We start from the raw sequence: 20258 nt of genomic DNA, 5'->3' as shown, positions 1-20258 counted from the left end.
CATTCTGTGTGGTCACAGTGCCTTTTCCTGATGTTGGTCAAACCCAGTCCCCTCTGACCTGTCCCCTTTGACCTGTTGTGAGATGTACAAGAGCTCCAGGTAAGAAAGGGTGATGGTGGATGCTCCTTTTCTTGCTACAGAGCATTTGTACCTGCCACCATAGCACGCGTCCTGCAGGGCTTCCCTGGGACAGAAACCAGCCTGTCTTCCCAGCTGGCACTCATCCGTGCCCAGCACGGCTCTCAGGCACCACATAGGTGCCCAGTGAGGATGTGATGAACCAACTGTGCTTTGGAGGAAAGTGAGATATCACTTAAAAGGGAGCAAGTGTGCCCACCGGCATCGTCTGCAGCCTCCCCGGACTTCATCTCTAAAACACGCCCTGCTCCTTCTTCTAGAATTTGTAGCACCAACTTGAGGGTGACCTTGGGCAAGTTCTGTACCTCGTCTGAGCCCCTGTCAAGTGGGCAGTTCCCAGGAACTCTGCCACAGTCCATGGGAGGAGGGTTTTAAAGCACGTGCCAGTGTGATGGCAGGTAGTGAGCACTCAGTGGATCCATAACACAGAACGGCGGTGCTCAGCCTCGACTGCGGGGAAGATGAGAGCGCTCCTCAGGGACGACATCAAGCGCCATCTGGCATATAGTAACTGCTCAGTACAAGGTGAGCACTGCTACCATTTACATTTATGGTTAAGAACACGACTAGCTAATCAATCCCACAGGTATCTATGAACTCCTGCTTAAGCGTCTGATCCTGAGCCTGGTTCCTGAACGGCAGCAGCTAATAGGTAATAGGGCTTTTCCAAAATGTATTTATCTTTTTATATTCATTCTCTTGGCCCTGCTGTACGGGCTGCTCTCTAGCTGCGGTACACGAGCTTCTCATTGCACTGGCTTCTCTTGTTGTGAAGCATGGGCTCTAGGTGCATGGGCTTCAGTAGTTGTGGCTCCTGGGCTCCAGAGCACAGGCTCAGTATCTGTGGCACTTGGGCTGAGTTGCTCTGTGGAATATGGGATCTTTCAGGATCAGGGATAGAACCCGTGTCTCCTGCACTGGCGGGAGAATTCTTTACCACTGAACCACTAGGGAAGCCCTGATAGGGCTTAAAAAAATATTCTTTTTTTAGAAGGACTCTGGGAGATATTAATATTCTGAAATATATTAAATAAGAAAATGCAATATTCATCTTTCTAACCTATTCAGTTATGGCATCACACTGTAATCTCTATTCTCAGGAGGTCACTGTTAGTTCTGGATGATGGCTTAGGTATCATCTTCATTCCTTCTGAAGATTCTTTAGAAATCACGGGCAGTTAAATTAGCATTTCTCCTGAGCTGGAGGAAGAAGGATGGTAACTTAAGATCCTTGATCTGAAGGGGACAGCAGTGGGAGAAAAGATGGCTTCTTGAAACCTCTACTTCAGGGATTCTGTGATGATGCAGAAACTTGACCTTGACAAGTTTTTCAAATATTTACGTTTTAAAGTGTCATTCTGAACATTTAGATAATGCTAAAGAGGACAAGGAACTGGTTTTCAATTTTGAGAACTCACAATTGGAACCCAAAATAATACTCATATGTGATATCTGTATTTACTTATTTGACAAGTATGTCTGGGGGGCCGTCTAGGTTTAGGGTATCATTCTTGAGGCCAGCAGGTACATGGAGACAACTGCACAGAAACTGGGAAGACAACATATTCATTTTATAACCGATGACTTCCAGTGAGGTGGCTTATGAAAGGGCTTTATTGTCCTGTGTTTTCTGATGTTTTTGTAATGAGCCTGCGTGCTAAGTCACTTCAGTTGTGCCAACTCTTTGTGACCGCATGGATTCTAACCCACCAGGCTCCTCTGTCCATGGGATTCTCCAGGCAAGAATACCGGAGTGGGTTGCCATTTCCTCCTCCAGGGGATCTTCCCAACCTGGGGATCTTCCCAACCCAGGGATCAAACTGACATTTCTTATGTCTCCTGTATTGGCAGGCGGGTTCTTTACCACTAGTGCCACCTGGGAAGCCCTTGTAACGAGCCTGCTGTTGATAGTCTGAATTATCTGAGGAGTCTCTGAATGTCTAAGTATTCTCCTTTCCGAGGGCTGGGCCATCACACACTCGGGTGTCCTTTCTGAGGGCTGGGCCGTCACATGCCCGGGTGTCCTTTCTGAGGGCTGGGCCGTCACAAGCCCGGGTGGGGGCGGGCACTCACCCTTGGCCATGTACTCAGTGATGATGTAGATGGGCTCCTCTCTGGTGACCACGGCATACAGCCGCACCAGCTTGTCGTGCTGCAGCGTCTTCATGAGGTTGGCCTCCTCCAGGAACGCCTGCACAGACATTGTGCCTGGCTTCAGTGTTTTTACGGCCACCTTGGTGCTGTTGTTATAGTAACCTAGGGAGGGAAAAGAAGGGAGGTCGTGATTCATCAAAAACTTCATGCAGACTTAGAAGAATATTTAGCTATAGACAGAAAAAACTTCCATAAACTCTATAGTGTTAACATTATCTAAAACCTTTAGGGACTTCCCTGGTGGTCCAGTGGTTAAGATGCTGAGCTCCCAGTGCAGGGGACCCAGGTTTGATCCCTCGTCAGGGAACTAGATCCCACATGACACAACTAAGAGTTTGAGCCTTTGACTGTGTGGATCACAATAAACTGTGGAAAATTCTGAAAGAGATGGGAATACCAGACCACCTGACCTGCCTCTTGAGAAACCTGTATGCAGGTCAGGAAGCAACAGTTAGAACTGGACGTGGAACAACAGACTGGTTCCAAATAGGAAAAGGAGTCCGTCAAGGCTGTATATTGTTACCCTGCTTATTTAACTTATATGCAGAGTACATCATGAGAAATGCTGGGCTGGAGGAAGTACAAGCTGGAATCAAGATTGCCAGGAGAAATATCCATAACCTCAGATATGCAGATGACACCACCCTTATGGCAGAAAGTGAAGAAGAACTAAAGAGCCTCTTGATGAAAGTGAAAGAGGAGAGTGAAAAAGTTGGCTTAAAGCTCAACATTCAGAAAATGAAGATCATGGCATCTGGTCCCATCACTTCATGGGAAATAGATGGGGAAACAGTGGAAACAGTGTCAGAATTTATTTTTCTGGGCTCCAAAATCACTGCAGATGGTGACTGCAGCCATGAAATTAAAAAACGCTTATTCCTTGGAAGGAAAGTTATGACCAACCTAGACAGCATATTCAAAAGCAGAGACATTACTTTTCCAACAAAGGTCCGTCTAGTCAAGGCTGTGGTTTTTCCAGTGGTCGTGTATGGATGTGAGAGTTGGACTATAAAGAAAGCTGAGCACCGAAGAATTGATGCTTTTGAACTGCGGTGTTGGAGAAAACTCTTGAGAGTCCCTTGGACTGCAAAGAGATCCAACCAGTCCATCCTAAAGGAGATCAGTCCTGGGTGTTCATTAGAAGGACTGATGTGGAAGCTGAAACCCCAATACTTTGGCCAACTGATGCGAAGAGCTGACTCATTGGAAAAGATCCTGATGCTGGGAAAGATTAAGGGCAGGAGGAGAAGGGGACGACAGAGGATGAGATGGTTGGATGGCATCATCGACTCCATGGACATGGGTTTGGGTGGACCCTGGGAGTTGGTGATGGACAATGAGGCCTGGCGTGCTGCGATTCATGGGGTCGCAAAGAGTCAGACAGGACTGAGCGACTGGACTGAACTGAACTGAACTGAACTAAAGATCCCACATGCTACAACTAAAAAGATCATGCATGCTGCAACAAAGACCTGGTGCGGACAAATAAATAAGTGCTTAAAAAATGATAATAAAAAGAAAAACAAAACCTATATATGTAACATTAGGGGGCTTCCTTGGTAGCAGCTCAGCTGGAAAAGACTCCGCCTGCAATGCAGAAGACCCCAGTTAGACTCCTGGGTCAGGAAGTTCCCCTGGAGAAGGGATAGGCTATCCACTTGAGTATTCTTGGGCTTCCCTGGTGGCTCAGACAGCAAAGAATCAGTCTGCAATGCCAGAGATCTGGGTTCAATCCCTGGGTTGGGAAGATCCCCTGGAGAAGGAAATGGCAACCCACTCCAATATTCTTGCCTGAAGAAGCGCATGGACAGAGGAGCCTAGTGGGCTACATACAGTCCATGGGGTTGCAAAGAGTTGGACATGAAATTGGCTGCAAAATGACTGAGTGACTAAGCACAGCACAGCACGTAACATTAGGGGCAACTAAGTAAAGGGTATATGAGAATTCTTTGTATCATCTTTACCAAAAAACTTAAAATTATTCTAAAATCAAAAGGTTTTTATAAAACAATGGTAAAACAAAACTCCATATGCACTGTACCATTTTCTCTAATTAATTTGATTTTCTGTTTCATTAGATTTTTTTCTAATTAATAAAATGTTTTTTATCCCAAGACAAAAAACCCCACACACCATAAGTCTATTAGATACTCTTACACACACACACACACACACACACTCTGACAACTGTCTGGAAGAAAATACACCAGAATACACTGAGTACTGGCTTAATTATGAGTGATTTAAATTTTGCTCACCATATCTTTAACTCTTTACCAACTTTACTACAATGAATATGCATTATTTTTATAATCAGAAAGAAAAGCTTTGCCCTTGAAAAAACTTTACTAACTCTAAAGTACAAAGAATACACAGGAATCAAATAAGTATTTCTCAAAGTTTTCAAAGAGAACTGGACACAGTGATTCTATGCAAAGAAAGGGCTCTGGGTTGAGCCACCTGGGAACCCCTGCCTGCCCCACGCCATCTCACCCAGGAGACACAGCAGGAGTGCAGACAGCCCAGCAAGAAAGATGCCCGTCTGGCTTGGTTAACCACAGCATTTCCCACACTGTCTCAACCTCAGAACACATCTTCATGTACCTTTTATCTTCCAGAACACACTTCGGGAAATACCGCCTCCTTAATATAGTTCCCCCAAGGCACTGATTTTCTGGGACCTGCCTCCATGATGTGGTTACTTTTTCTTGCTTTAAGATTACTTTTGATGTGGACCATTTTTTAAAGTCTTTATTGAATTTGTTACAATATTGTTTCCGTCTTCTGTTTTGGCTTTTCGGCCGTGAGGCAGGTGGCATCTTAGCTCTCCAACCAGGGATCGAACCTGTCCCCGCTCCATTGGAAGGTGAAGTCTTGACCATTGGACTGCCAGGGAAGTTCCCCATGATGTGCTTACTTTGGAGCTTGATTTTCTCCTGGAAAAGCCTTTTCTTGGTGGTTTGGAAAGCATAGAGGTAATCACGCAGCTTTTCTTTCTGTTTCCATAGTTCTCTTGGAAAGACAGGAAAAGGTGAGGATGGAGTGGCAGATGGTCACCACAAATCACCCTCAAGGTCACCTCTACCTGGTGTGTGACAGCCTAACAGCCCCAGGCCCAAGAGAGACAAACACCTAAGGAACAGTGATGTGGAAACGTCCAGTCCCTTTTCAGGTCACACGATTATCAGTACACACACAGCTTACGCTCAGGGAAAACCAATGATGGTGGTCTCCAGAGGACTTCCCTGGTGTGGTTAAGCATCTACCTGCCAATGCAGGGGACGTGGGTTCAATCTCTGGTCTTGGAAGACTCCACATGTCGTGGAGCCACTAAGCTGTGTGCCACAACTACTGAGCCTGTGCTCTAGAGCCCTTGTGCTTCAACAAGAGTAGCCCCCTCACTGCAACAAGAGAAAGCAACGAAGACCTAGAGAAGCCAAAAAAAAAAAAAAAATCTCCAGGAGAAAGAAACCACCACCCAGCACGACAAAAATGACAAAGTCTGACCATCTTGAGTGCTGGCAGTGCTAGCCCCTTAGCAGGACAGCTGGGGCAATTCCTGCAGGTCCTTTCTGGGTTCTCTTCTGAGCATCGTTGAAACAACAGTATCCTCAATGACCCTGGAAGGATGCTGACAGAGCAGGCTCTTTTCTAGAGCAGTTATATTGAGTGACCACCCACCTGACCATGAACCTGTGTACACTGGTGGGGAGGGTGTAACCCAGAACAGAGCTTTAGAAACCAAGACTGCAGCATTTATTGGAGCTGAGGGCTTCCCAGGTGGCTCAAGTGGTCAAGAATTCTATCCCTGGGTCGGGAAGATCCACTGAAGAGGAAATGGCAACCTACTCCAGTAATTTTGCCTGGGAAATCCCATGGACAGAGGAGCCTGGAGGGCTATGGTCTGTGGGGTCTCAAAGAGTCAGACATGACGGAGGGGCTGAGCACTGGAACTGAAGATCTGTATACCTGTGATGCAGTAAATCCTCCCTGGTCATCTAGAGAAACCCATGTACCCTGGCACCAACCAGTGCAAAAACGTTCATAGTAGCCTGTTTCTAATAGCCAGAACATGGGAGTAACTCCAATGCCATTGATAAATAGTAGGGTTTCTTTTATATAAAGTTTAAAACCGGGCAAAAGTAAAGTACTCTGGGTGCACACAGCCCCATACACAAAAGCAGCAGAACTACAAAGAAAAGTCAGGAAATGATCACAAAAGCCAGAATAGCAGCTGCCTTCGGGGGACAGATGGGGTTGTGGTCAGGAAGGGGAGTACAGGGGCTTCGGGTGTGATTCAGTGGTCACCACACAGGTTTTCATGTTGTCAGTAGCTGTGAAAGCGAACGTTCGTGTGGTAGGCACTTTTCTGTCTGCTTCTTATACTGCATGTTAAAGCAACAGAAGAGAAAGAAGCAGGGGTAGCTAGTCTCCTTTTGTCATCACAAAAGCCATGGGACTCACCGAGACTTTTCACAGAACATGAAGTTATGGGTCAAGGATGAAGGAAAAAAAAATGCTCTCCAAGCACAGGGGGAAAAAATCACCAGGAAATACTGCAGCTGCTAAAGATATTAAAAATGTTGATAAGGAGTTTGAAAAGAGCAGCAATTAAAGCAGCTGTGTCAAACCCAACTCTAGGAGGACAGCAGCTTCCACTCATGGCTGCTTAGGGCTGTGACGTTTGCACGACAGGGCAGCTTTCCATCTGCATCAAAGGCATGAGTTTTACTCAGCACTAAGCATCAAATCGTACTTTACCAATACACTGCCCAGTACTGGCAGGTTCACAGGGGTCACAGAGATGTGGCATGACAGATGGAAATACACACATGCTGCTGCTAAGTTGCTTCAGTCGTGTCTGACTCTGTGCCCTTGTTTTTGCACTGGTTGGTGCCATGGACGGTAGCCCACCAGGCTTCCCCATCCCTGGGATTCTCCAGGCAAGAACATCAGAGTGGGTTGCCATTTCCTTCTCCAATGCATGAAAGTGAAAAGTGAAAGTGAAGTCGTGTCTGACTCTCAGTGACCCCATGGACTGTAGCCTACCAGGCTCCTCCGCCCATGGGATTTTCCAGGCAAGAGTACTGGAGTGGGGTGCCATCGCCTTCTCCATACACATGCTACTATGTATAAAACAGATGAACAACAAGGACCCACAGGGAACTCTACTCAATATTTTATCATGACCTGTAAGTGAAAAGGGCTCAGAGGTTAAAGTGTCTGCCTGCAGTGCGGGAGACCTGGGTTTAATCCCTGGGTCGGGAAGATCCCCTGGAGAAGGAAATGGCAACCCACTCCAGTATTCTTGCCTGGAGAATCCCATGGATGGAAGAGCCTGGTGGGCTACAGTCCACGGGGTCGAAAAGAGTCGGACACGACTGAGCGACTTCACTAAGGGAAAAGAATCTGAAGAAAGATTCTTATATATAACTGAATCGCTTTGCTGTACACCTGAAACTACCACAGCACTGTAGGTCAACTGTACTTGAATAAAAAATAAATTTGTAATAATAAATAAATAAAAGGAAGCTGCAAAAAAAAATTTTTTTTAATCTTTTGAAGGAAGTAAATAATTTCTTGTGGGTGCCGCTGTGCCATAGGTAAAGCAGAGAGCGCTCCAATGCAGGTGTGGCTGTCTTGCTATACCACAGGACGAAGGTGGTTTTGTTCATACGAAAAGATGAATGCAGTTGCTTTTAGAAGTCATTCAATACAGTTGGCTCCCATGAAGATGGATCAAGCAAACTTCAACGCAAAATCAGTTTCCTTTCTTTCCCAAAGTCTCTCCAGAGGCCGAGCGGGAACAGGAAATGTCTCCTTTTGTGTTACTCATGGGTCAGTTCCCTCAGTGTCCAGCAGCCCGAAGAGGAAAACGGGTCCCTGAACCAGACGGCCGAGGATCACACGGACCAGAGGAAACAGCTTGAGGGACAAACTCCTCTCTCTTTTCTCCCCACCCCTGCTCCCCCAGATCAGGGCGTTCCCTAGTATTTGTCCACTGTGCTTCGGACCAAAGAATCCAGACCATAAACTGTGCCTGGGAGCCTCTGAGCCATTTCTCACGCTTCACGATAATGTTCACTTACTTGATTAAAAGGGATGCAATTCTTAATCTGCTGTCCTTTTTCTAGCCATGAGCAAAGCCAGCCAGCTTATTTATCCCTCGAGAAGTTAAAGCTAATTGCCAGCAGCTCTAAACTGCACAGACAGACCTTGCTTTTACACGGAGCCTTGGTCGGAATGAGACGTGCAGACACGCGTGGGAGGGGCGCGTCCTTTGACCTGCTTCGTAGCACGTCACTCCCCACTGTTCCTTTGGCTTTATTTCCAGCATTCCCCTGCTAAGTGCGTTCAACAAACTGACGTAATTTCAGCAGCGAAGGAAGAGCTCCCTGGCTGGCAGCCAGGTTCACAGAACCACACTTGCACAAGACCCCAGATCAAAACTGTTTTTCTCCTCTTCTTTCTTTTCCTTCCTTCTCTCCCTCCCTCTCTTTCTTTTCTTTCTTTAATACAAAACTAGGGGGAAAGCACCATTTAAAAACAAACAACTTTCAGCATCAACATTCCAGCGGTAATGTTATACCATAGTCTTGCAATATGTTACTTTTGGGAGAAACTGAGTAAAGGCTATATGGGACCTCTCTGTATTATTTCTTTTACACCTACAATAGCTTTATTGAAATATAATTTATATGCCACATTACTTTCCCATTTAAAACATACCATTCGTTGGTTTTGGTATATTCCGATTTGTGGTACCATCACCACAATCAATTATAAGGACATTTTCATGTCCCCACCCCTCAAAAATGGTACCTATTAACAATTACCTATTAACCTATTAACAATTAACACTGCCATCGCCCCCCCCACCTGAACCAACCACTCATTTCCTTTGTCTCTACAGAACTGTCTTTTACAGACATTTCACATAAATAGGAGTCATATAACACATGATCCTTTGTCTCTGGTTTCTTTTCTTTATTATCATGTTTTCAAGAGTCATCCATGTAATGTGTGTCAGGACTTTCTTTTAATTACCAAATAATATTCCATTGCAAGGAAACACCACATTTTGTTTATCCGTTCATCAACTGATGGACATTTTGGTTGTTTATACTCCTTGGTTATTATGAATAACGCTCTTACTTATGAACAGTTGTGTAAAAATGTTTATGTGAACAGATGTTTTCATTTCTGTATTATTGCAGACAACTGCGTGTGAATCCATAGTTATCTCAAAATAAAAAGTTTAATTGAAAATACCCAAGAAACAGCTCATGTTGAGGGGGGAAATTCTGGGTAATTTCTCCCCTCTATTTCATAGTCTTGGCTCTAATTTATCATACTATCTTCATAATATAATTATTTAAAATAATAACAACTGTTCTTAAATGCTGTCAACTATATTAAATGATTACTTGCATCACCTCATCCTGTTTTTACACCATCCCTATTTTATTGTTGCTGAGCCACTTGAGAGTAAGCTGCTATTGTTCTGTTTGATTTTAAGGAGGTCTACCAGATTTCTCTATTTTTAATGTAACATTTTAATTCCCTATTATAACTGATGTATTCATTACCTTAGGGGAGATTCTTTAAAATTGTTTAAATATCCAAAAGCACTTTCCCCACATGGTTTCAGAATCACGTGCTCATCTGATTCTCATCCCTCTTAGAGGCCATCACCTCTCTAAAAGCTGCAGCTGTCTGTCCTCTGACCTGCCTCCATCCTTCCCGGTGCCCCCAACCCACCCCAAACATGGTTACTCCAACCTCCAGCTCAGTCTGGGAACTAGGGACTTTGCCCTCCCTCCTTGGCCTGTAGGCAATAATGGAACCAACCATCATTCTGTACCCCTGAGGGATGCAGGAAGGCACAGCATCGCTTAGTACTTAGATGCTATTTGTGACCCAGGGCATAATCTGGACCAAGCCACGGGAAACATTGGGAAAGCCAAATGAGAGACATTCTACAAAAGGACAAACCTGTCATGAAAGATGGAGACAGGCCAAGGGACTCTTCCAGATTCAAGGAGACTACAGACAGGTCAGTTAAAAGCAAACTCTAGATCCCAACAGCCCTGGGGACAACACTGGGACAATGGGGAGAATTAGGATGTCGACTCTACACTAGACTCTGCGGATCAATGCAGAACTTCCTGAATGTGACCACCGTGTGGCATGAGCCCATAGCCCTTCCCTGAGGAGATGCCTGCATGAGTATTCAGGGGTGAAGGTCGTCGCGTCTACACCTTACTCTCAAGTGGCTCCGTAAAAATAAAACATGTCTGTGTGCGTATATATAGAAATGATACAGGAAATACAGCAAAATATTAACTGGTGAATCTAGGTGAAGAATATACAACGTATATTATACCTGCTCCTGTTCTGTGGACTTGGAAAAAAATATATTAAGGAATAAATGCAAATATCTCAGGGGAGAAAGAGGTGACAATTTTTTTTAAATGAGTAGATCCCAGTTAAGACAATTCCTTAAAAAGTTTAGCACAGAATGGTGTGACTCAGCAATTTCACTGCTAGGAGAATGTATATCCGTAAGAAAATGAAAACACCTGTCCACACAATAATTTCCATATGAATGTTCAAAGAAGCATTATTCATAATAGCCCAAAGATGGAAACAAGCCAAAGGTCCACCAACAGATAAGTAGATAAGCTGTGGCATACCCATACAATGGAATAGTGTTCGCTCATAGAAGAAAGAAATTCTGACAAATGTGGGTGAACCTTGAGGACATCATGCTGAGGGAGATAAGCCAGACACAAAAGGACAAATGTGTGTAGGATCCCACTGATGTGAGAGTCCTAGAGTATTACAGTCATAGAGACAGGAATTAGAGTGGTGTCCAGAGGCTGGGGAAGTGGGGGTGGGGGTAAATGTGTGCATTATGGGTACAGGGCTTCCTTCTGGACTGATGGAAATATTCTGGAACTAAATAGAAGTGGTGACTGTACAACAACGTGAGTGTGAATTGTTCACTTTAAAATGACTGACCTTCAGATCAGATCAGATCAGTCGCTCAGTCGTGTCCGACTCCTTGCGACCCCATGAATCGCAGCACGCCAGGCCTCCCTGTCCATCACCAACTCTCGGAGTTCACTCAGACTCACGTCCATCGAGTCAGTGATGCCATCCAGCCATCTCATCCTCTGTTGTCCCCTTCTCCTCCTGACCCCAATCCCTCCCAGCATCAGAGTCTGTTACATGAATTTTACTTCAATAAGAAAGGAAAGGTGGACAGAGCAAGGAGGAGGAGGTGATGATTTAGGCAGCAGAGTGGGAGCAGAGACACACCTAGAGCAAGATCACGCCCCCGGTCTGTGGACCCGACCAGAAACAGGGTGCCACGTACTCACACAGACCCCAGTGAGCAAGGTGAGGCTGTGTAATCATGATTTAGCCTGATTCCATTATCATGCTCCCAGAGAATTACAGCACAGTAAGAATTAATTATGGACTTCCCAGGTGGTGCTAGTGGTAAAGAACCTGTCTGCCATTAGAGGAGATGCAAGAGGTGCAGGTTCGATCCCTGGGTTGGGAAGATCCTCTGGAAGAGGGCATGACAACCCACTCCAGTGTTCTTGCCTGGAGAATCCCATGGACAGAGGAACCTGGTGGCCTACGGTCCGTAGGGTCGCAAAGAGTCAGACTCAACTGAGCAACTGAGCACAGGCACACAACCCAACTGTACCTTTCCCTGAGATGCCTGCACTTAACCGTATGTCCAAAGAATCTGCTGATGAGAGTCAGAGAAGAGTAGACAGATAAACCAGGATAAGCACCCACTGCCCCTTCCTTGTAAACATTCATCCAACGAAAGAATGCCTAAGTCTCGAGGAAGATGAAGAGTCTAATCATGAGGACTGTGTGGGCTTGTTCTTGGCACCAGGGGGACAGAAATGAAAGCATCGATGCTTCTGAGAAAACTGACAGAAATCAGCTGGAGCCCTTATTTCTCCAGAAGGGACTCAGGCTTCAGAGCCACACACTCACCCATCCAGACTTCCCCGAACTGCCCGGCGCCCAGCCTTTTCACCAGCTTGATGGACTCTCGGGGGATCTCCCAGGCATCCTTGTCCCATGGCTTCTGTGGTTTGGGGCTAATGCACGCCTTCTCCAATCTCCGGCACAAGCCATCTGACTGCTCTAATTTCAAAGAGAAAGTAAATGTGGAAAAAGTCATCCTTTGTATTTTACCAGTATCTACAGAGAAATCTGGACTATGAGTTTTATCATTTCCAACTCGCCAAGGTCTACAAACTTAAAATGTTTATGGGGGTCTCTTCTGTGTAATCATGACTTGAAATTCTTAAATGAAAGACAGTTTAAGACACACTTGATTTGATTCATCAGTAATATTAATCTATGAAAATAAAAACAATAAAATAAATAGACAAACACAGGCTGGCAGGTTGTCACACTTAATAGACTATAATTTTAATTACTGAGCCCGTGTAAACTCTTTAGGGCACAATGGTGGGAACTTGGTCAGGTCACCAGGGGACACCCCCACCTCCCCGCCCAGTCTCAGAACAGGGCCAGGACTCCACAAGTACTCAACACATATGCCAGATGAATAACTTGATGGGGCTAACAGAGGGGGAAGAAGGACTTACTACTCTAGAGTACTTGCTCTCTCCATACTTGGGGACATAAGCAAATTTTATGTGTTTTACCTTAGAGCAGCTTGAAGAAATAAGCAGTAACAGCTTCCCACTACAACTGACCTCAAACACAAAGGGAATGTACCTAAAGGCTATTCATGGGGTCAGCCTAGCAAGGCTGAAGAGCAGACTGGGGACGAAGGACCACTGACTGGCCACTTCTAATTGTTTTGGTGTTATTGTTATAATTTCTGTTTTCTTTTACCAAGGGTACGTATTACTTTTACACACACACATACACATGTCTGCATTCCTAGTCTGGATATTAAAAGATGTGTTGTAAAGTCATGCACTATATGAAAATAATACTCATTTCTATGTTTGTAATTTTTGAACATTAACTGTTAAACAGCACAAGCTAGGTGGGAAGGACTAAGATAATTATTCACAAAGATCAAATCTGACTTTGAATGTTTGTGTGTGCTCAGCTGCTCAGTCGTGTCCGACTCTCTGTGGCCCCATGGACTGTAGCCCACCAAGCTCCTCAGGCCATGAACTTTTCGAGGCAAGAATACTGGAGTGGGTTGCCATGTCCTCCTCCAGGGTATCTTCCCAACCCAGGGACTGAATGGGTGTCTCTTGTGTCTCCTGCATTGGCAGGTGGATTCTTTACCACTAGTGCACTGTTGAATGTATAGTTATAGGTTACTTTAGGACCAGTTATAGAACATGATCCTGCAACTTTATCCAAAAGAAATATGATTCTCCTTTCTAAAGAGGCTACCAGGAAAACTACTAGAGTTCATCAATGAATTCTATAAAGTTGTAGGATACAAAAATTTTTTATGTAAGTTTGACATCATATATTTATCATAACAGATGTATCTTTCTTTTCTTGTCTGACCTTATGTTTTCACTTACTTTGATAATGCTTAATCATGTCGCTGATACAAGGAAAAGTGATTCGTGGGGAGATGTAATAACCCCCATTGTCCAGACTTCTGATTTTGTAGTGCTTAATCACATCGCCGTGCACGGGGTCATAGTCTCTGACAGACAGAGAGTAACTTCCTGCAGAGGAAGAAGTACAAGCAAAGATTACACTTACATTTTGTAAACAAGATTGGCATTATGGGGAGGCAAGTGTTGGGAGTTTGGGATTAGCAGATGCAAACTATGACACATAGGATGGATAAACAACATGGCCCTACTGTAGAGAACAAGGAAGTATATTCAATAACCTGTGATAAACCAGAACAGAAACGAGTACAAGAAAGATGACATACATGGATAACAGAATCACTTGGCTGTAAAGCTGAAATTAACACAACACTGTAAATCAACTATACTTCAATAAAACGAGGTCTGCCTATAATTCTTTTTTAACAGAATTCTAGAATCATTTCTAAGAATGATTTCCTAAACAGCATTTGAGGCCTTATGTCACTTCCTACCTTTTAATGTCTCGCTTTCTCTGATAAGGAAAGCTCCAGCGCTGTTCCCTGGGGCCAGAAGCTGCCTTTCTGCATCCTTCCTGGTTATATCCTTGAAAAACCACCTGTGAAGACATATTAACATCCCATGGCTGTTGTAATCCCGGGGAGAAAAAAGATGAAGAAAAAGCAAGAAATCCAGCATGTCACACAGAACCATTCCAGACCACTCCAGGTGAGGACTCACTCTTCAGTTTCCAACGTGTTGACTTTGGCCACATAGTTGCTGGGAATGAAGCCTTCTTTCTTTGTCGAAATGGACTTGGCTTTCCACCACTCTCCGTGCCTGGAATAGAAACCCGCATCAGAATGGGTTTGTTGGGCTTCCCTGATGGTACAGTGGTTAAGAACCACCCTGTAATGCAAGGGATGTGAATTCAATCCCCCGTCAGGGAACTAAGATCCTGCATACCATGGGGCAGCCAAGCAACTGCTTGAGCCGCCAAGAAAGAGGCCACACGCCACAGCTAAGACTCGACATGGCCAAATAAATACATATTAAAAAAAGAAAAAAGGGTTTGTATTCAATGACTCAAGAACTACAAGAGCAATTGTCTTAAGGTGTTTGTCTTGTGGGGTGTGGGACAGTGGGGAAGGCCCTGGGACCCCAGAATGCAGGGGGAAAGTTGATGTGTCCTGATGAAATACAAATATGTTTAGTGATGGACCCAAAGCAAAACAGCCTCATGACTGAAGTGTGGGTCTCTGTGTTCAGAGCTGCTGCATAAGAGTTGGTGAAAATGGTTTCCATCTTGCAGAAGCAGAATTCTTAACTTCCCCAGGGATATCTTTAAAATGGGCTTCCCTGGTGGCTCAAAGGGTAAAGAACCTGCCTATAATGCAGGAGACCTGGGTTTGATATCTGGGCTGGGAAGATCCCCTGAAAGAGGGCATGGCAAACCATTCCAGTATTCTTGCCTGGAGAATTCCAAGGAGAGAGGAGTCCATGGGGTCACAAAGAATTGGATACAACTGAACGACTAGCACTTTCACTTTTCACACTTACAGAAATGGGAGTCAAGGGAATAAAAGCTCATAGTTCTTAAGTTATAAATGGCTTTGTTGAAATAGCTAGTGTCCATAGGCTGATGCCATGGGGAAAAAAAGAAAACCATAAAACAGTCCCAAGCAGATGAGCCTTATCACCACCTCGCATCTCCTACAAGAGGCATGGAGCCAGGGAAGGGGCTGGGGAAGGAGGAACGGATGGGTCCCCAACGGATGAGCCTCAGCTGTGTTCCTGTCAGGTTCTCACACCCAGATGGGACCCTCATCTGGCAAGACATGAAGGACAATTACAACTGGCACTTGGCTGTGGTACACTACACGCCTGTGCCATATTTATAAAATGCACACACACACATAAGCCATTTCTGGTTCCCAAGCAAGACACTAAGATACAGAGTGACTTGTCACAGTCACACAGCGATCAAGTGGCAAGCCCAGAATGAGGCTCAAGTTCACATTCAGCCAGTAATGGACAAGCCCTCTCAGGTACTCAACACCTTATACTTAATAAGGGTCTCTTTCCTCCAGCCAACCAAAGGTCTCCTGTTGGCGGGCCAAGGTAATGCTATATGAAGAGCAGTAGAATTACTGAAGTTCCTTATTCTCAGCACAGTCCTAAGCCCTGTGAGTCAACCTGGAGGGGTCAAGAAAATGATGTCCAAGCATCTTCACAGAAGCGCTAAGTGCTGAGCAGGGGCTTTCCCCGAGATGACCACTGCCTTGACACCCCGCCCTGATGACTCACACCCAGTTGGACCCATACATTTGGTGTGAATTTGAGGAAAATAACAAAGTAAAAATGGCATTAAAAGAACATGCAGGGACTTCCCTGGTGGTTCAGCGGTTAGGAATCCACCCACCAATGCAGTGGACACAGTACATATGCCTGGTACAGAAACTTAGATGCACGTGCTTCGAGGCAATGAAGCCCACACGCCACAACTAGAGAGCCCGTGTCCTGCAATTACTGAAGCCTGTTACACTCTAGAGCCCATGCTCTGCAACAAGAGAAGCCATTGCAGTGAGAAGCCTGTACACTGCAACTAGAGAGTCGCCCCTGCTCACGGCAACTAGAGAAAGCCAGAGAGCAGCAACAAAGACCCAGCACAGCCAAGAATAAATTTTACAAACATTTTAAAAAAAGAAATGCAAATTCCACATAGATCTAAACCTCTTAAGGCAGCACAGATGGATAAGGAAAGACAATGGTGTTTGGTTTCAAAGGAAAAACTCTTGGAAACTGCTCACAGTAAAGCCTAAGAGGAAAATCCCTCTGGCCCTGCTCCTTCTGGCAGCAATAAGGCTGGAGTTCCATGCCCACCCCCAGAGGGGTGTCTGCCTTGCTGTGCCGCTGGCGGCCAAGCCCGGGGAGGGGGATAGGCTTCGGGATTTGGTGCCATAGAAGAGGGACACTTGGCTGCACTTACTGCTCCAGGACTTTCATCTTCTCCCCTTTCTTGAAGGACAAGTCGTCTGGGTGGATGCCATCGTACGGATACAATGCGATCACGATGTCCCCTTGCTCCTCTGGATCTGAAAATGAACAAGGCGAGTGAAGACCTTTAAGAATCCACAGCAGAATGTTTAAAATGGATAACCAACAAGGACTGACTGTATGGCAAGGGAACTCTGCTCAATGTCATGTGGCCAGCCTGGAGGGGAGGAGAGTTTTGGGGAGGATGGATACATGTATACATGGCTGAGTCCCTTCGTTCACCTTCCCTGTTCACAACATTGTTAATCAGCTATTCAGTTCAGTTCAGTTCAGATCAGTCGCTCAGTCATGTCCGACTCTTTGCGACTCCATGAATCGCAGCACGCCAGGCCTCCCTGTCCATCACCAACTCTCGGAGTTCACTCAGACTCACGTCCATCGAGTCAGTGATGCCATCCAGCCATCTCATCCTCTGTCGTCCCCTTCTCCTCCTGACCCCAATCCCTCCCAGCATCAGAGTCTTTTCCAATGAGTCAACTCTTCACATGAGGTGGCCAAAGTACTGGAGTTTCAACTTCAGCATCATTCCCTCCAAAGAAATCCCAGGGCTGATCTCCTTTAGGATGGACTGGTTGGATCTCCTTGCAGTCCAAGGGACTCTCAAGAGTCTTCTCCAACACCACAGTTCAAAAGCATCAATTCTTTGGCGCTCAGCTTTCTTCACAGTCCAACTCTCACATCCATACATGACAACTGGAAAAACCATAGCCTTGACTAGACGGACCTTTGTTGGCAAAGTAATGTCTCTGCTTTTCAATATGCTATCTAGGTTGGTCATAATACCCCAATACAAAATTAAAAGTTTTTTAAAAAAAGAATCCACAGCAGAAATGTTGTAACAGCTTGTCATGGGGCACAGAGTGCAGGGATGTACTGAGGAAACAGGCAGCTGGAAAGAAGACGTGTTTTCCTCCCAGATGGCTCGGGGTCCACGTGGTCCGTGGTTGGCCACACACTGTACACAATGGTACATGTCTGTCATCTCAAATCATAGAGACCTATGACCTCAAATGACTTCCAGCTCTAGGTTTAAAATGCGATACACCTGTGCTCATAGCAGCATTGTTTACAAAAGTTAAAAGGAGAAAACCATCCGAAGACACTGTGTATACATACCACAGAATAAAGGAAGCAAAATTCGGACACCTACTACAACATGGATGAACCTTAAAGACATTATGCTAAATGACATAAGTCAGCCGCAAAGGACAAATACCATTTGATTCCACTTAGGCGAGATCCCCAGAGCCCGTCACACTCATAGAGACAGAAAGTAGAATGGTGGGTACCAGGGGCCGGGAGGATGGGGGATGGGAGTTTGTGTTTGATGGGCACAGAGTTTCTGTTTGAGATGATGGAAAGTTCATCATCCCAGATGGAGAGATGGACGGATGGAGGTGATGGTTGCACAAAAATGAGAAGGTAGTTAATGTTACTGACCTGAACACTTCCATGGCTAAAATGATAAATTCTATGTTATGTCTATTTTTCCACAATAAAAAAAAAAATTCGGAGACACATAGTTTTTCAAGGCAGAAGCCTAGTGTGTCTCCCTTTGCCTGATAAAACAATAAAAGTATCCTTTTCTACCTCACCCCACCGCCTGCCCCCCCAAAATCAACAAAAACACCCAGGACAACTATTTTACAGAAACTCGAACAGTAAAGAAAAGAAACTACCATGGCGTTATGAAAACATACCTTTAGTTTGAAACCTCTGTCCTGGTAAAAGCTGAGAGTCTGCAACCTAAAAGAGAATATTCATTAGAAAAATATTTTCTATGTTTAGCGTTTTATGCTTACATTCACACTGTATATTATGTCATTTTCGAACAGAAGCAAATAGGATTTAGATTTGTTAATTTATTAAGCCAGAAAGAAAAGGAGTGCAGAGGAACAGTCCTGCAGAGCTGTGTTCCGATCCCTGCCCCCTGCCCCAACCATGGAAGGGCTTTTCCTTCTTCAGCAGCCACTGGCCTGGGGGTGACAGGACATGTCTGAGCCGCTGCTGATTCAATCAGCTCCCTCCCCCTGATTCGGTACCAGAGCCCAAATATCCTTAGAAGTGGTGGTTTGCCCAGCTCCATGGTAATGCTTCCCCATTATCCAGCCTTGCTAGTTGGCAAGGAGTTGACCTGCAGGCAGGTGATGGGGCTTTGAGATCGGCTTTCTTATTCCCTGGGCTTCTTCTTTCTGCCCAGCAGCAGGTGATGAGCTGGGCTTTCAGCAGCCATGGATACCAGTGACCAGAGACAGCAGAGCCAAAGACGGAGAGGGGTCACCTGGGTCCTTGGTGACCTTGTGGAAGTGCCACCCAGGCCAGGACTGCTGATCTTCACTTTTCCCAGACTTGTTTTAAAAGCTGCTGTAAGGGCTTGGTCACTGGCAGCTGAGAACAAGTCCTAACAGATCCAGGCTTCCTGTGGCTGACCCCGATTCCGCTATGGGGACAGATGGCATCCCTGTTTTTTTAGCTTGGAGCTGAATGATCAGGAAGGGCCTGGCGGTACAAAAGGCCACCCCAATCACCTTGGAAATCAAATTCCTTTTTCCTTCATTGACATGGGGAGGATGTGTGAGACTTCCTGGGCTTCATTGTGTTTCTCTTTGATTAACGTGATTGAATGGAATATGAATCAAAACAGCTTGTACTGAAATTTAAATTTCTGATGGAAGTCAGCCCATCCAATCTCCAGGGGCGGGGAGCAGGGGATTACGTTTTTTCTGGTTGAGAAACTCTTGGCTCCGGATGATCTTTCAATACTTATTTCAAGGAGTTCTATACCGATTTTTAAACTCATTCAGATTTGCATAATTAGAATGTATGATCAATTTTAAAGCAGTTAGAGGAAACAATTAGAAGATGAGAGACTGATTAAATCATTTTGAAAGCAGCAAGCTGATTTTCAAATATCAAAGAGTCCTTAATTGACAAATGATTGAACACATTCTTCAGAAGGCCAAAACACATGTATAGAAAGCATCTGTCACCACTGTTCTTCTCTAAAATGTCTTTTCCTTAGAGAGTTATTGAATTCGATTCAGTTCAGCCTTGCTGTCACACATACAGCCTGTACTCAATCCAGGGGTGTGTTTTGGGCACATCTGTCTGGAACTGAATGTTATCCATGGAATAAGGTCCAACTGCCCAGTTCACAAACTAGGGCACCTGTGACCACAGAAGGTGGAGTGTACTGCGCTCCGGGGGTGCATGAGGGAACTGAGAGATTTCAAACCTGCTTCCTACTTCTGCTTTCTAACTTATCTTTTAACCTCCTTTACTCTTACCAAGAGGAAAAATGGTGTGTAAGTTTGTACTGGTCTCCTTTGCTTTTCT

General features: G+C 45.1%; 1 protein-coding gene across 4 annotated transcripts in view; it reads right to left on the bottom strand.

Annotated features, from left to right (window-relative positions):
* The window catches only part of LYN (LYN proto-oncogene, Src family tyrosine kinase), a 109235-nt gene that overhangs the window by 26284 nt on the left and 62693 nt on the right, over positions 1 to 20258 (bottom strand). For all 4 annotated transcript variants that reach the window (XM_070802555.1, XM_070802556.1, XM_019973921.2 and 1 more), the window contains exons 3-9: positions 18623 to 18668; positions 16855 to 16960; positions 14607 to 14705; positions 14381 to 14484; positions 13848 to 13997; positions 12316 to 12468; positions 2212 to 2394 (exon numbers count right to left, since the gene is read on the bottom strand). In XM_070802555.1, coding sequence (XP_070658656.1) covers positions 2212 to 2394; positions 12316 to 12468; positions 13848 to 13997; positions 14381 to 14484; positions 14607 to 14705; positions 16855 to 16960; positions 18623 to 18668 — 841 coding nt within the window. The remainder of the gene's footprint in view (positions 1 to 2211; positions 2395 to 12315; positions 12469 to 13847; positions 13998 to 14380; positions 14485 to 14606; positions 14706 to 16854; positions 16961 to 18622; positions 18669 to 20258) is intronic.

Source organism: Bos indicus, chromosome 14 (assembly GCF_029378745.1).
Source record: "Bos indicus isolate NIAB-ARS_2022 breed Sahiwal x Tharparkar chromosome 14, NIAB-ARS_B.indTharparkar_mat_pri_1.0, whole genome shotgun sequence".
NCBI lineage: Eukaryota > Metazoa > Chordata > Mammalia > Artiodactyla > Bovidae > Bos > Bos indicus.
Note: the sequence above shows the minus strand (reverse complement) of the source record. Positions and strands in the feature narration are given on the sequence as shown.